The sequence below is a fragment of the Ochotona princeps genome, chromosome 27 (genome assembly GCF_030435755.1).
Source record: "Ochotona princeps isolate mOchPri1 chromosome 27, mOchPri1.hap1, whole genome shotgun sequence".
Taxonomy (NCBI): domain Eukaryota; kingdom Metazoa; phylum Chordata; class Mammalia; order Lagomorpha; family Ochotonidae; genus Ochotona; species Ochotona princeps.
Window position 1 is genome coordinate 13,817,001 of NC_080858.1, and position 13,926 is coordinate 13,830,926.

Sequence of the window (13,926 nt, forward strand, 5' to 3'; positions counted from 1 at the left end):
TTCTCCTTGATTGCCACGAAAAGCATTCAAATAAGGGTATGTGTTCTTGCTTCTTTTGGAACCAATTCCTTCCTAACTTAGGGTGGATTCGGTTGTTTTATCAGTACTAGCAGAACCTTGTGTTTCTGATAGAAGACCACAGGAAGGCGGCTCTCCAAAGGAGAGGTGCTGCTCAGCAAACTGTTTCCCTGATAATCCTCTCTCAGTTGACTATCCATGTCAAAGTCCCAAGATTCCACGCATGGCAGGAGGAGGCTGGCCGGATGCCGACTTGGATTTCAGTCTCTGCCAACAGAGATCTCTTCAGTCGGCAGTATTACTCAGTGTGTCATGGAGATGCAGTGAGAGCCCACAGCTCCCTGAATGGCACGACCAACAGCATGCAAACGAAGCATCAGGCTTTGAGTCCCCGATTCCTCTTGTACAGGCAATTGAACAGTTTTCACAGAACACAGTTTTTGATAATGAGAACATGTGTTAATGGGCTAATTTGCCTGCGTTGATGAAGGAAATAGAGTATGCCAAAAAAAGGGAAGGATACTTTCATGTTTTTAAACAAGCAAGCAGCTTCTTTTGAAGACACATTCTAAATGATCGGTAGAAACCCCCACCAAGATGTATTTGTGACTTTCTCATCAAAAACAAAGTATCCTGAGACCGTTAGTGTTGGAGGTTACGCAGGCCACAGCACAAGTGTGGGTGAGCTCACCAGCATCCTCAAAGGCATGATCCACAGAAAGTTCACTCAGAGACCTTGTTGCACGGTTTGGCTGAGTAACTGACTCAAATAGCTGGAGGACTAGCAAAGTCTTTCCTTCCAAGTCCCTCAGCTGCCTTTCTTTTATACCTGCCTATAGTCTGTTGTTCTCTGTATTCTGCCTTCCTCTGCACTGCCCCACCCCTCCACGGGATTTTTAATACACACTGAAATGTGCCCATATTTAGTTTTTCCTAAGGAGAAGAAAACAAAGTCACCAAAATAAGCAAGTGCCTGTGGGTAAGAATGTTACATTAAATTAATAGATCTTCTGAGTTTTAGCTAATTTTGGTCGTTATTCAGTATCTAGCAACAAACATACTCTCCTTGTACCAGCTTACCACGTAATCCAATTTCCTTGCCACTCAAAAGTGATCATATAATTGTGTTTATTTAATCATTCTTCTTAAATTTTGGATCAAAGGTTTCTTGGCTTCCAGCCAGTAACTTTTGATTTATTGCCAATCAGAATTTGCCATGCACTGTAATTCTGTGAAAGGGCAGAATCTAAAATAATTGGGAAACTTCTGCAGTGTTGCCAGAGGAAAACAGCTGTAATCATTTCTTCTTGTGAGTAATAAATCAATAGTTCTGTTTATGAAATCAATGTAATGTTTTCAGAGGGCTACTATACCTTAAAAATGATGCTGATCTTTTTGCCCATTGGATTAGCATTGATGAATGTAATCTTCAAAGGCAAAGCATTAGAAGTGAAATACGAACATGCCTACAGGAGGGGAGGAAAAGATAGACAAAATAAATACTTTTCCTGAAACCATGGCACGTTGTAGACTATTTCATATGAGCAAATACAACACACATGAATGTTTTTACCCTTTGGAATAAAGAAATCTAGTCTACCAAACAAAGGCTTATAGAGCACCCCTTCGTTTTATTTTTTCTCTTCACAATTCCACCTACTTGTTGCTCACGCTGAGCCTAAATGGAAATATTGGGTGGAAAAAATCCAGAAACAGCAATTTATTTCTTGTGTTTTCCAGGCAGGATAACGAAATCTACCCCCAAGCCGTTCCATTTCATCTAGGACGTGAATAAACACTCTGCTCCTCAGATCCACTCTGTATACAGGACCTGTCAATCATTCAGGAGCCATTTCCACGACCAGGTAAGACTGAAGCAATCCTAACATGGTAGCTAGTGGTGTTTACCTCAAATCATCATCATAAGGGTGAAAACAAAATGGTATTTAGAGAGAGGAGATCATATTTATATAACTTCTCTTTCAATGCATTGAAATAATTGTTCTAATAGTTGCTAACCTCTTTTACTTAAAAATTAAACTTTGTCATAAGTCTTATATGGTAAAAAAAAAAAAATGGCAAAATTCTACCTTCAGCACTAATCTGTGATTGTTGCCAGTGACTTAAAAAGTTATAGAATCAAAAGTAAAGCAATTATTTGGATTTTTGCCTCTAAAGACCTATTTCAGCTCATGCAGTCTGACAGCTTATTTTGCTATTTTTGAAAATGTGCTTATGAAGTCCATAAGATATCATGGGAGTAGCAAAGCTGTAACATTAATGGCATTGAGAATTTTTAGCAAAACTTTTTACATTAATACTAATTACACTAGTTATAAGATAGCCAAGAAAACAAACCAAACAATCAACAAGAAAAACAAGGTTATAGTTTCCTTGGCTATCTTATAACTTAAGTAACTATTACATACATGGTAGCTTTGCTTCTTCCATCTTAAAAAAAATCTCATTTTCTATTGTTTTCTGTCTCTCTCTCTTCCTGAGCCTTTGATAAAGAAAGCAATGAGGTTTATTATGAGCAGAAAAGAAAGAAGAATTCTGCGTGAGTGAAACATGAGAAAGACGAATCCTGTGATGAAGGATTAGGAAGAGAAAGTACAGGAAGTAGTTAAGTAGTTAGCCTGACAACTCCAGGAATGGCTTTCCAGGCCTGATCAGAATTGACATTAGCAGCGATGAACTGTATGTCAAATCACAACGGAGATCGGTGGCTAATGATTAATACTAATTTACTAGACATGGTTATCTCTTGGTCTAAATAAACATCGAATTATCCCCAGCATGACTGGGGTTATCAAATCAACCATTTTGAACAAGTTGAGAAATCAATTCAGGAATAAATGCCTTTGGTTTTTATCCCCACTGAACTGATAATATGTTTAAAAACGATGTAAACTGACCACTGTGATCCCAAACGGTCATACTGCATCAAGGACAACACAACAGTGTGAATACAATTGAATCGCTTTTTCCCTTAAAATAGTTACACTGTCACTTGAAGAATTCTTTCTGCCACTTCAAAAATATATAGTGAATTAAGTAATGAAGAATAGAAATATTTTACTTATTGAATAAGTTGACTTACATCATGATCAATCCCTTTGATACACAGGGCTGGGTTCAGTGGAAGGTGGCAAGTTTTTATTTCTTGAAAAAGTTCATCTAGTTGAATAATCTCTTTCTTCAATACAACCTGCAGAAGGAAATCATTAGGAAAAATGCTGAAGTTCTAAAGATCTCGACTTCCTTTAAGCTATATATATATATTTTTTCTAGTGATCAAAGTCCATATTTCAAGAGGTACACACTCAATGACACTGTGGTCAGGTGGGTGATATAGTCATCGATGAGAACACAGCAGGTCAGAGACAATAGGAAATATGTGGAAATGGAAAACAAAACAGTGTGTGCCCTCTCTAAAGGACCTACTATCAATGAAGCCAAACTAATAATAGAATGAACTTGTTTGAAATCCTGGCTTTGTATAACTGTTAACCTGTTTTCTGACAATTTCCTAAAACCTTAGTTGACAACTCAAGACTGATTCTTAGTAATAAAACATTTTGGGAATGTCATATACATCGACAAAAAGTGATCATTGGGTATGGCTGCTAGAAATGATTTATGAAAATAGTTCCCTACTTGCCAATGAGTATATTTCTGACAGTGAACCCCTTCTGTGCTCCAAAGTACCGGTGGAAGGTGAGATCTCAATTAGAATCTTTAGCTTTGGGCATCTTTTGGCACACAGGGGTACACATCATTGGCACACATCATTAAGCAGTCATCACAAAACAATATGTTTCCTTTTCCCCAATAGCTGATGCCTGATTAATTGTATTTAATTATTTCTATGCAGTTTCTTAGCGTTTCCTCCTGCATCACTGGAAAATAGCAGAATCCTCTGCCCTCAGGTTCCACTCAGCAAGGTATAGAAATGAGCCAGAATCCCACTGTGGCCCTCCAGTGCCTACCTCCTTGGGCCTTATCTATGTTTAGGTTTGTTAGCAGCATATTCTGGAGGTGGAGTCCAGAAAAAAAAAAAAAAAAGGTCTTCTCCATTTCATACCATTAGGTTTAATTAATTCTTTTTTGAAAGTAGAAAAAAAATCCAGCAGATACTTAAAAAATAAGTATCTCTTCATCTTCTTGGATAGTTTTCCTTGCAATATCCATGTGAAGAGCTATTACCACAAACACAAGTAATCAAGGCAAGAGAGATGCATTTTTTGAGCAAATAATGTCATCATCACACTGAATTTTTATGAAAATGGCAGGAAAAGGCACTGGAGGTATTTACAGTACGCATTTTAAAGATGTGAGGCATTTCAAAGCAAAAGAGATAAAGAGAAAATCCAGATACAAACTTCTGGAAAAGCTAAACCAGTTTATTTTAAAACTTATTAACACTAGGAAACATTTAATGAGATTGCAGCAATATAAAAAAAAATCACAGAATTTTGCTTTGGGTTTATTTATTGTTCTCTGCACCTTGAAGTTCCTTTATGTATCAAGAGGGTTTTTATTTATCTCCCACTTAAAAAAGCAAATTTTATATTTCTGCTTTTTTAAATTCCATTTTCTCCTAGCTAAGTAAGTGAATTAGCCCTTCTTCTGGCATTTCTACTCAATCAAGTAACTTCTTGCAAGAAAAATCTTTAAATTTGGAAGGACTTTGGGACACTTTGCCCATAACTATTTTTATACCTCTTTGCTGCAAACTCTTCTTGCTTTGGGCAGTTGGTGGAGGGAAACCTTGAGTTTCCTCAAGAATAAAGCTCGTGTTTCGGTTATGGTTCTATTGCTACCTCTGAGTTCTGTGGCTCAATTACTGAGCAATATTCTTAACTGAATGAATGGAAGTCAACTATTCCCCTGCATGTAGAACGTTGAACTGAAGAGAATTCCTTAATGGTCTATATTGGTGAAAGAACTAATGATGCAGATAATTAAAATGAGCAAATGTTCTTCCATTAGGTCAAGATAAAGAATAGTGATGCTTACTATTATCATCAGTGAGAAAGAGGCACAGTATTTGGATCATCATCTACGGATTTAGTGTAAAAATGTAAGAGTATGTTAAGAAGTTAGTATGCAATGGAATTAAATGCCCCATTTATTTTGGTGTATTTTTTGAAATAAAAATATGGTAGTCTTAAAAAAAGTCTAAACTGGGCCTGACGCTGTAGCATAGCAGCTGAAGTCCTCCTCTTGAACGTGCCAGGATCCCATATGGGTGCTGGTTCTAATCTTGGCAGCCCTGCTTCCCATCCAGCTCTCTGCTTGTGGCCTGGGAAAGCAGTCGAGGATGGCCCAAGGCCTTGGGACCCTGTACCTGAGTGGGAGACCCGGAAGAAGCTCCTGGCTCCTGGCTTCGGATTGGTGCAGTACCGGCTGTTGTGGTCACTTGGGAAGTGAATCATCGGACGGAAGATCTTCCTCTCTGTCTCTCCTCCTCTGTATATCTGCCTTTCCAATAAAATTAATCATATTTTTAAAAAGTCTAAGGAAAAGATTATGTCTTATGCAAAACTTTGTATGCATGTCAATTATTTCGCATCAAAATAAATACTTCCATTTTCCATGAACTTATTTTGAAGTACCTTTGTATTACTATTTCATTCACCTCACTTTATTTCGTGTGATAAAAAAAAAAAAAGCATTCTAAACTGTTTGTTCACAGTCACATATTTTAAAGTGAGGAGGGAGAGATCTTTCATCTCGTGTTCGGCTTTCCTGATGCCAGGGCTCAGCTGGATCTCAGCTAAGATCCAGGAACTCAGCTGGGGTGAGTCTCATGAGTGACAGGGTTGCAAGCCCTGAGCCATCACCTGTTGCTTCCCAGGATGCTCATTTGCAAGAAGCTGGAACTGAAAGTAGAGCTTGGGCAAACACAGGCACTTGGACAGATGTTAGTGTCTGTAGCAGGGTCTTATCTACTGCCCTGAATACGCACAATGTCCTTCAAAATGTAATTATTGTTTGGAAAATGTAGACCTTGTTTGACCTTGTTTGTTTACTTTCTCCCATTAATCTGTTTTGAAATTCTTTCATCAGGCCTTTTTAGCCAAACTGTCAGGAAGCTGGTCTTGTCAGATGTTTCCTGTGTGCTACACATCTGTTTAGATCAAAAGCCAAGCCCTGGGGACAGACACTCTCATTAAGTTCAGGATAGTAAATGAAAAAAAAAAATCTTAACACAATTGATTTAGGTGTCTTCTATTTTAGTATAGTGAGGAAATTTGCTTTCTAAGCTATGAAATTAAAAGGTAATTGAACCAAAGTGAGAAAAAAAATCGCCATCTAAAGATTGATTTCTCAACACACCTGTCTTTGAGGGTCACTGGCCAACTTGACTTTTCCCCCAATATCTCCCAGGATCCTGATAAGTTTCCTCTCCTTGGCAAATTCATCACTCAAGGCTTTTCCTGCGCAGAACTGGAGAGCAGCCAATAATTTCTGATACCAGCTTTTGAAATAAGCTTCATATTGTGCATCCTTTAGGAGCCTGAAGGAAAAGAGAGAAAAAGAATACTTCTATCTAAAGCTCATTTTTAAACCACTTCCAGGAGAACAACAGCACATTTCAGACTAATCTATATTTTGTGGTTTGGGGCGGTTTAACAGTCCAGAATGGGGAAAATGTTGTTTATTTGTTGGTGATCATCAAGTTCCATATGATAGTTAATGAGATTCCAAGAGGAAAGAATCAATAAGAGACCTGCCTTTTCTCATTTCAAGTAACAATGTGCTTTTTTGTTGTTGTTAATCTTCATTCTGCAACAAACACATTTAAAGATGCATATTTTGACACGAAAAATGAACAAAAGAACTTTAGGCATTATCAATGACTGATATCATACTGTATTTCAATCAAGTCTACTTTTTTCTTCTTGCTATGATAATATTCTTATACTGACCCCACAATTATTCTTTATCTAGTACTTTCCCTGTGTAACGAGGGGGCAGGTTTTAAAGGGATGGATTTATTTTCATGCATATATGAGCTCAAATCATAGTTTGACAACTTGCAGGCTACTTAGCTAGGCTGAGGTTTCATTTCTTTGTTGTTAAATGAGGTAATAACTCTTGACTCCTCAGAGTTGAAAGAACACAGAAGGAATAACACATTCAAAAGCACTTAGCATGCTGCTAAGTACCAGGCAGTCCATGCATGTCTCGCATCCTCCCTGAGTCAATTTCTACCTCATTCTGGCAGGCTGCTTATGTTGTGTGTGCGTGAGAGGCACACAGCATGAACGAGTAAGAGCACTTTGCAAGACAATGGACCGGGGATGGATATTTGACAAGATAATGGAACAGGGACAGTTATTAGTTGGCTATGTGACAATTCTACTGTGGTCAAAATAATTCTGAGATGCCAAGATTTACTTTCCATTATAACTTTAAACATCATAATGGTATAAAAAAAGGCTAATTACTTTGAATCTTCATCTTTGTCAGATTGATACTTTTCATAATAACTGGTTTTCAATATTTCCTTTTTCTGAACAAGAATGAGCACTTAAAGAATTAAGAAAATTATAAGAATGGAATATTTATAAAGAATTTAAAAAGCAACTTTGGGAGCATAATAGCCAAAACATATACAGATACCTTTCTGCATTATTCAATTTTCATCTCTCCCCATTATATGCTACATCATAAATATTCTAATTATATATTATTTTAAAAGCTTTATTTAATTATTCAAAGGACAGAGTGACAGAGAAGAGACTAAGGGATCTCCCATTCCACTTGCTTCTCAAATGTTTGTAACAGCCAAGGCTGGGCCAAGCTAACCTCAAGTCAGGAGACAGGGACTCAAGTACAATCAACTGCTGCCTTGGGCAAGAGCAGAAGAACAGCCAAGACTATTACCAGTATTCACCTGTGGGATGAAGGCATCCCACGTAGAACTTGAACCTACTGTGTCACAATGCTGACCCCTGTTCCTACACATCGAAGGTGAAGTTAAACTGCATCGAGATTGCACTGTTCCAGGTCAGGACCTGTGCACTTAGAGCAAATCCTCTAACAACACTTTCATTTTCATGAAGGAAATGCAAACAGTGTATGAGACAATACTTCTTATTTCTAATAAGCATTTAGAGAAACAAAAAACTTCAAGAGGGTAAATATGTATAACTGGAAAAATATACTGGTATTGCAAAAAGTTGATAGAAAATGGAATTAAAAGATAAACTTTTTCTGGTGTAAAAATGTTGACATCTATTTATAGCTTTATTTTTTTTCATTTTCCATGAACTTTTTGAAATCCCCTTGGATCCCCTATTGTCCCTGGTTATTTTCAATGTAAGAATAGTAAAAAATGTTTGCTATTCATCCTTAGGAAGGACTTTGTATAATAATAAATCGCAATCTTTGGGGGTGGCTTGCTGTGTGTTGTGCCTGTGTGGCAGGTGGGCACTGTGGCACAGCAATGTTAAGGGTCTGCCTGTGCTGTGCCACGTGTATGCTGGTACAAATCTTGCCCGCTCTGCTTCTGATACAATTCCCTGTTAAGGTACACTCTCAAAGACAGCATCTGATGCCCACATCCTAGGGTTCCTGTTGCCCATGAGGGAGCCTGCTACTTCATGGAGAATTTCCACCTGTCAGTTAAGCAGTGAAGGCTGTGATAAGGCCCCATTTTACAGTCTACTGAGTTTCAGTGAAAGGTTGAATACTTAGTGCATCCCATTATCAGTCCTTATGAACTTTGTTACAAATGGAATATTGGGTCACTCATTAAAAAATTAAAACTATGCCAGGACAGGAAAATATATCCACAATTCTTCTATAGGCATGATATCCACCAAACTTCCATAAGCGTGATAAAAACAATGTTGTTTTCCGCAGATGAAACAAACAACTTTAAAATAAAGCAGTTTAAGAAATAAAAGATTTTAGGATTGGGGTCACAGAACTGCCAGAACTGTCATTGGCTCATATGCATACTCTTATTTATGATTCTATCAAAATAAATTTTTTATGAACAATGTATTCGATTTTCTGCATTTGTTCAAAATAAAGCAGAGCAGAGGAGAATTGCAAAGAGAATATGAGACCATGTTCAGAAATATACAAAAGCTAAGAAAGCTCAGTGCATTCTGTTGTGAATACTTCATCCAAACTCTGCCCCCTGCCCAGATACCAAGCTTTCATGTTCTCCTGGTAAGGTCTGGTTCAAGCTCCATGGCTTTTTACTCAACATGCAATGAGTTTGCTTTGACACATGGTAGAATTTAAGCTTGGTGTGTTAGCGGTGATCATGTGAGACCATATATCCTATTCTTGTGTCCTTTGGCACAGAAATCCTCACTGACAAGAGAAATGGACACAACTTAATTTTTCACAACCAAAGTTGGACCACACAGTTTTGGGTGGAAGGTTAACTCAAGAGTTGTGTCAATGACCTTCCCTGGAAGGAAATGGTAGACTCCTCATGTTGTGTGTTTTACCTATTGTCTCTGTTGAAGAGCCTGCAAAAAAACAGCTGCCTCCTCTTCCCTTGAACATCACAGAAATCTGTTCTAAAAGACACTTGCAGCCTGGGAGAAGCAGTTTAGCTTATGCCAAATAAAACACTTAAAACAGAAAATTAAGGTCAAAAGTCTAGGGAATATGAAATAAAACAAGGCATTGAAAAAAAACTGTATTTTTAAGATGCAGGCAACGTGACTGCACGCACTGTGAGGTCAATGTCAACATGCAGAGTCTGTTTATTCGAACGTCTGTAAGATGCAGCTGTGATCCAGTGTTATTATTTTGCACACAAGCCTTAATGCCTTTTAAATCAGAAGTTATGACAACACGAAAATGAGGATTAATGCATGTAATCTAGATGATTAAAGACAGTCTGAACAGTGTTAAGTATAATAGGCAGAAAACAAAAAGGAAGGAAACAGAACTGAAGTGAAAATTCATTTGCCATGAAGGCATATGCCTGAATTAAGCAGGCTGGGGAAGACTCGGATCCCTAGTATAGCACACACCCTGGCTGGCACGAAGGAGGACTGAGGCATGAGGCTTCAGCAGGCTGGTACACAGAAAGGAAAGGTGACATCTAGAACATGGCATCTTCAAGTGTGTTCAGCACTCTTGCACAGATGAAAGCTAAACTCCAATATCTAATATGGAACTGTAAATTTAAAAGCTTCAGTGTTAAGAAATAAATGGTGTATGTCTTTTTTTTTTTTTTTCCTCCAAGGAAGCCTGTTTACTCCCATTGCTTGCCACTTAACTTCCAGCATCTTGTTACAGGCAAGAATATATTTCTCTAGTCTTTGTTTTGCTATATGGGTTGTTTGGGTCAGCAAAATGGAGAAGCAAAAATTATGGGTAGCTGCGTATCTGTGCAGGGACTTTAAATGTGCTGTTATTTGGTTAATGCCTCTTGCTCTTCTGTTTCCTAAGAACTGCAGGGCTCTTGGAATAAGAAGGGATGAAGAATAGACTTGCAGAGTTCCAGGGAGGCAAGCCAGACATGTCAGGAACCTGTGTGTTGCACAAGTAAGAAACACATCTTGGTTGCAATCCCTCCCTGAAATTTGGCACTGTCTGTTGCTGAAAACTGATGAATATGCTAAATTCATGTTCTCTTTTTGTTTTTTTTCCCCCTTGTTTATTTGAATTGCCTTTAGAATATGGAACATATGTTTTCTACATTTCTAGCGGTCACTCTCAGGATATTTTGGGGGAAATTTAATTACTGAAAATAAACAAAAGATCTCAGAAGTCACGTCTGATGAATTAGATGAGTGATCAATTTGAATGCACTATTTCAGTTCAAGGAACTATAAAAGTAATAAAAATGCCTTTCTTTCATGAATCATAAAATGTCTCAAGGGGTATTTCAAAATGATTTGATGTGGTTCATTTGGACACACAGATTCCATTTTACTGCTGAAATGTTATTGTTATTTTATTACTGCTAACATACTTCTTGGTTCATTTAAAAGTGTGAATAGGCCCATGTACCATCTGTTGCTTGGTTCAAGCCAATAGTCTGAGTATCTGATATGAAATTCTGAGCAAAACTGTTTTACTAATGTTTGAAATGAATCTATGGCAAGATTTTTTAAGGGCTTCCAAAGCAAGGGTCTAAATAAATGGATTGGGGTCCAGCGGAGTGGCCTAACAGCTAAAGTCCTCGCCTTGAACGCACCGGGATCCCATATGGGTGCTAGTTCTAATCCCAGCAGCTCCACTTTCCTTCCAGCTCGCTGCTTGTGGCCTGGGAAAGCAGTCTAGGATGGCCCAAAGCTTTGGGACCCTGCGTCTGTGTGGGAGACCTGGAAGAGCTCCAGGATCCTGGCTTTGGATCGGCACAGCACTGGCCATTGTGGTCACTTGGGGGGGGAATCATCGGACGGAAGATCTTCCTCTGTGTCTCTCCTCCTCTCTGTGTATCTGACTTTGTAATGAAAATAAAATACAAATCTTAAATAAATAAATAAATACGTAGGTTGATGGTTGAGGGCAGTAAGGGAAGGAGTAAATGTCGCTGCCCTTGGAAACTAAGATGTCTGCTCTAATGGCAACAACCGGAAGACTAGCATAGACAAATAAGGGTCAATGGCTTTGGGGGAAGAAGCACCTTCAGGTTGAGAGGCACCTCTTCCTGTAGCCTGGGGGAAGCGCCCCAGACCAAAGACTGAAGAAAGATGCAACAGAGATTCTATACTCTAAAAGTTTCAGAAAAACACACACAAGTAATTGATGCTTAGCTAACTCTTCAAGGCTCATTTGGAGATGGACGGATAGCCTATAACACAATAAGCATCATTTTGGTGCCAAAAAAAGAATCTTCCAAACGTTCATGGAAAACACATATGAAAAAAAAGTATGCATAGATTTCAAAGAGTTCTTTTGTACTATAATAAGAATTTTCTATTTCGTGTTCACTAGCTTTTGGAAGTATGCTCATATTTAATGACACACTTACACAGTATTAATCTCAGTGCAAACTAGCCACAGGAGGTATACTGTTTGTGTCCACACTTGCAATCAGGATTCTTGTTATACAGTGATGTTACACTCCCAGGATCTTGTGAAAACTATGAAGCAAAATGTGATGCTGGCAAAGTAAATTTCCCTGAAGGTTACAGAATCTGTAAGAACAAACTGGAGTTCCTTCCACTTGCCTCACTGAGTGGCATGGTGAATGCAGCAGTCCACAGGGAAATAAACAGACCGTCTTCCAATCTACTCAGTAGTATTCATCTTCTCCCATATTAAATATTCTGAATAACGTGATTTCAGAGCAGAAATTAGGGCTTCCTCTTTCCATCCAACATACATGTAATACCTTAACATAAGTTATTTTATTCATCATCATTCTCCTAAATTAAGCACCAACCTGTGAATAGGTGGTATTGAGCTCTCTTGGCTCCCATCAATCTATTCCATATGTTTGCTAATTCTAACAGAAAGTAAAAGAGGTGAAATTTTAGTTCTGGGCGCATGTTGGAAGTAAAAAGCATCTGTGAAGCCCTCTTGTCTTCCAAAAGCATTTTCTATCTCTCCTTTTCTCCTGTCACTGATCCCCAAGGATATATCTGCATCTGATGACCTTTAGCCAAAGACTCCACCTTTGGCACCTGTTTTATCCTCTCATGTTCTGATCTCCAAGTTAATCTTGTTATTCTTGGTATTGTCAAATATGTATCCTCAGCATAAGGTATAGCCATGTGGTTGGGGAGAAATATTGCACAACCACAGAGCTGAAAACACCACAGATTACTCCCCATCACTCACCTTAGTTAGCTGAGGGAATTGAACAATTAAGGAACTCTCCTAAGGATGTTTCATCAGAAGCAAGAGTTATTTTTTGTTATTGTTAGAAAAGAGAGACAGAAAGAGAGAGAATCATTCATCTACTGGCTCCCCAGATGTTTGCAATGGCCAGGGCTGGGTCAGGTTGAAGCCAGGAACCAGAGTTCCAACATTGGTTGCAGGAGCGCAAAAACTTGGACCATTTTTGCTGCTTTTCTCAGGTCTCTTGCTAGGTAGTTGAGTTAGAGAGAGAACAAATCAGCGCCCACATGAGAAGGCAGAGTTGCAGTCTTTGCCAACTAAGCCACGACGTTGGCCTCAGAAACCAGAATTTAAATATTTCTCAGAGCTGTTTCCACAGTATCATGTTTTGGGTTTTGGAAAACACACGATACATAAATTGGGGAGGTTCTTCCCTATTTATATCAACATTCCTACTTTTATTATTCTCATTCCTGCTGTGTACAATGTAGGGATTGATGAGTTCTACTGGGAAATTTTCCAGTTTGGTGGCTCCAAAATTTTAAGGTTTCATGAAACTATCCAGCCATGAATCATCCAAGCTTTTCCCCACACATTAGCTCTGGTTATTGATTCCTTCTATCTTGAAGGAATATCCCAGCACATTGGGATTCACACACATTGCATGACCCACCCAAAGTCAGCAAACCAGGGATTCAATTGAAAGTCATCTCACTGCAAAACCTTCATCAACTTCTTCAGCTACCTTATGATCAGTTAACTGCAATATTGAAATCTTTTTTGTGTCAATTCTCTACCATATTTTCCTCTACTGTTTCTTTTGATTTATGTTCCCTAGCCCCCTTGGTCTCAACCTGTCTTCTTCCAACAGTTCCTCATTTTTTTTTGTCTTGCTCCTCCTACCTAAAAAATGCTTGACAAAACTCCACCCTAATATTTTCCTTTCTTTTTATTGAAAAAAATATCAATTAACTAATTTGAAAATAGGAGATGGGTGTGTGAGATGGGGAGAAAGAGCAAGAGGACACACACAAGCTATTCATACCAATGTGCCAGTGGCAAGACTGGGCTCGAACCAGGAGCCTGGAACTCCATCTGAGTCTCCCACACGGATGGCAGGGACACAGG

General features: G+C 38.5%; 1 protein-coding gene across 2 annotated transcripts in view; it reads right to left on the bottom strand.

Moving 5' to 3' along the window:
* PIK3C2G (phosphatidylinositol-4-phosphate 3-kinase catalytic subunit type 2 gamma) overlaps nucleotides 1–13,926 on the bottom strand; it is a 265,595-nt gene that overhangs the window by 90,149 nt on the left and 161,520 nt on the right. For both annotated transcript variants that reach the window (XM_058655883.1, XM_058655882.1), the window contains 3 exons: nucleotides 6,364–6,544; nucleotides 3,122–3,229; nucleotides 1,392–1,484 (listed from right to left, as the gene is read on the bottom strand). In XM_058655883.1, the coding sequence (XP_058511866.1) occupies nucleotides 1,392–1,484; nucleotides 3,122–3,229; nucleotides 6,364–6,544 (382 nt within the window). The remainder of the gene's footprint in view (nucleotides 1–1,391; nucleotides 1,485–3,121; nucleotides 3,230–6,363; nucleotides 6,545–13,926) is intronic.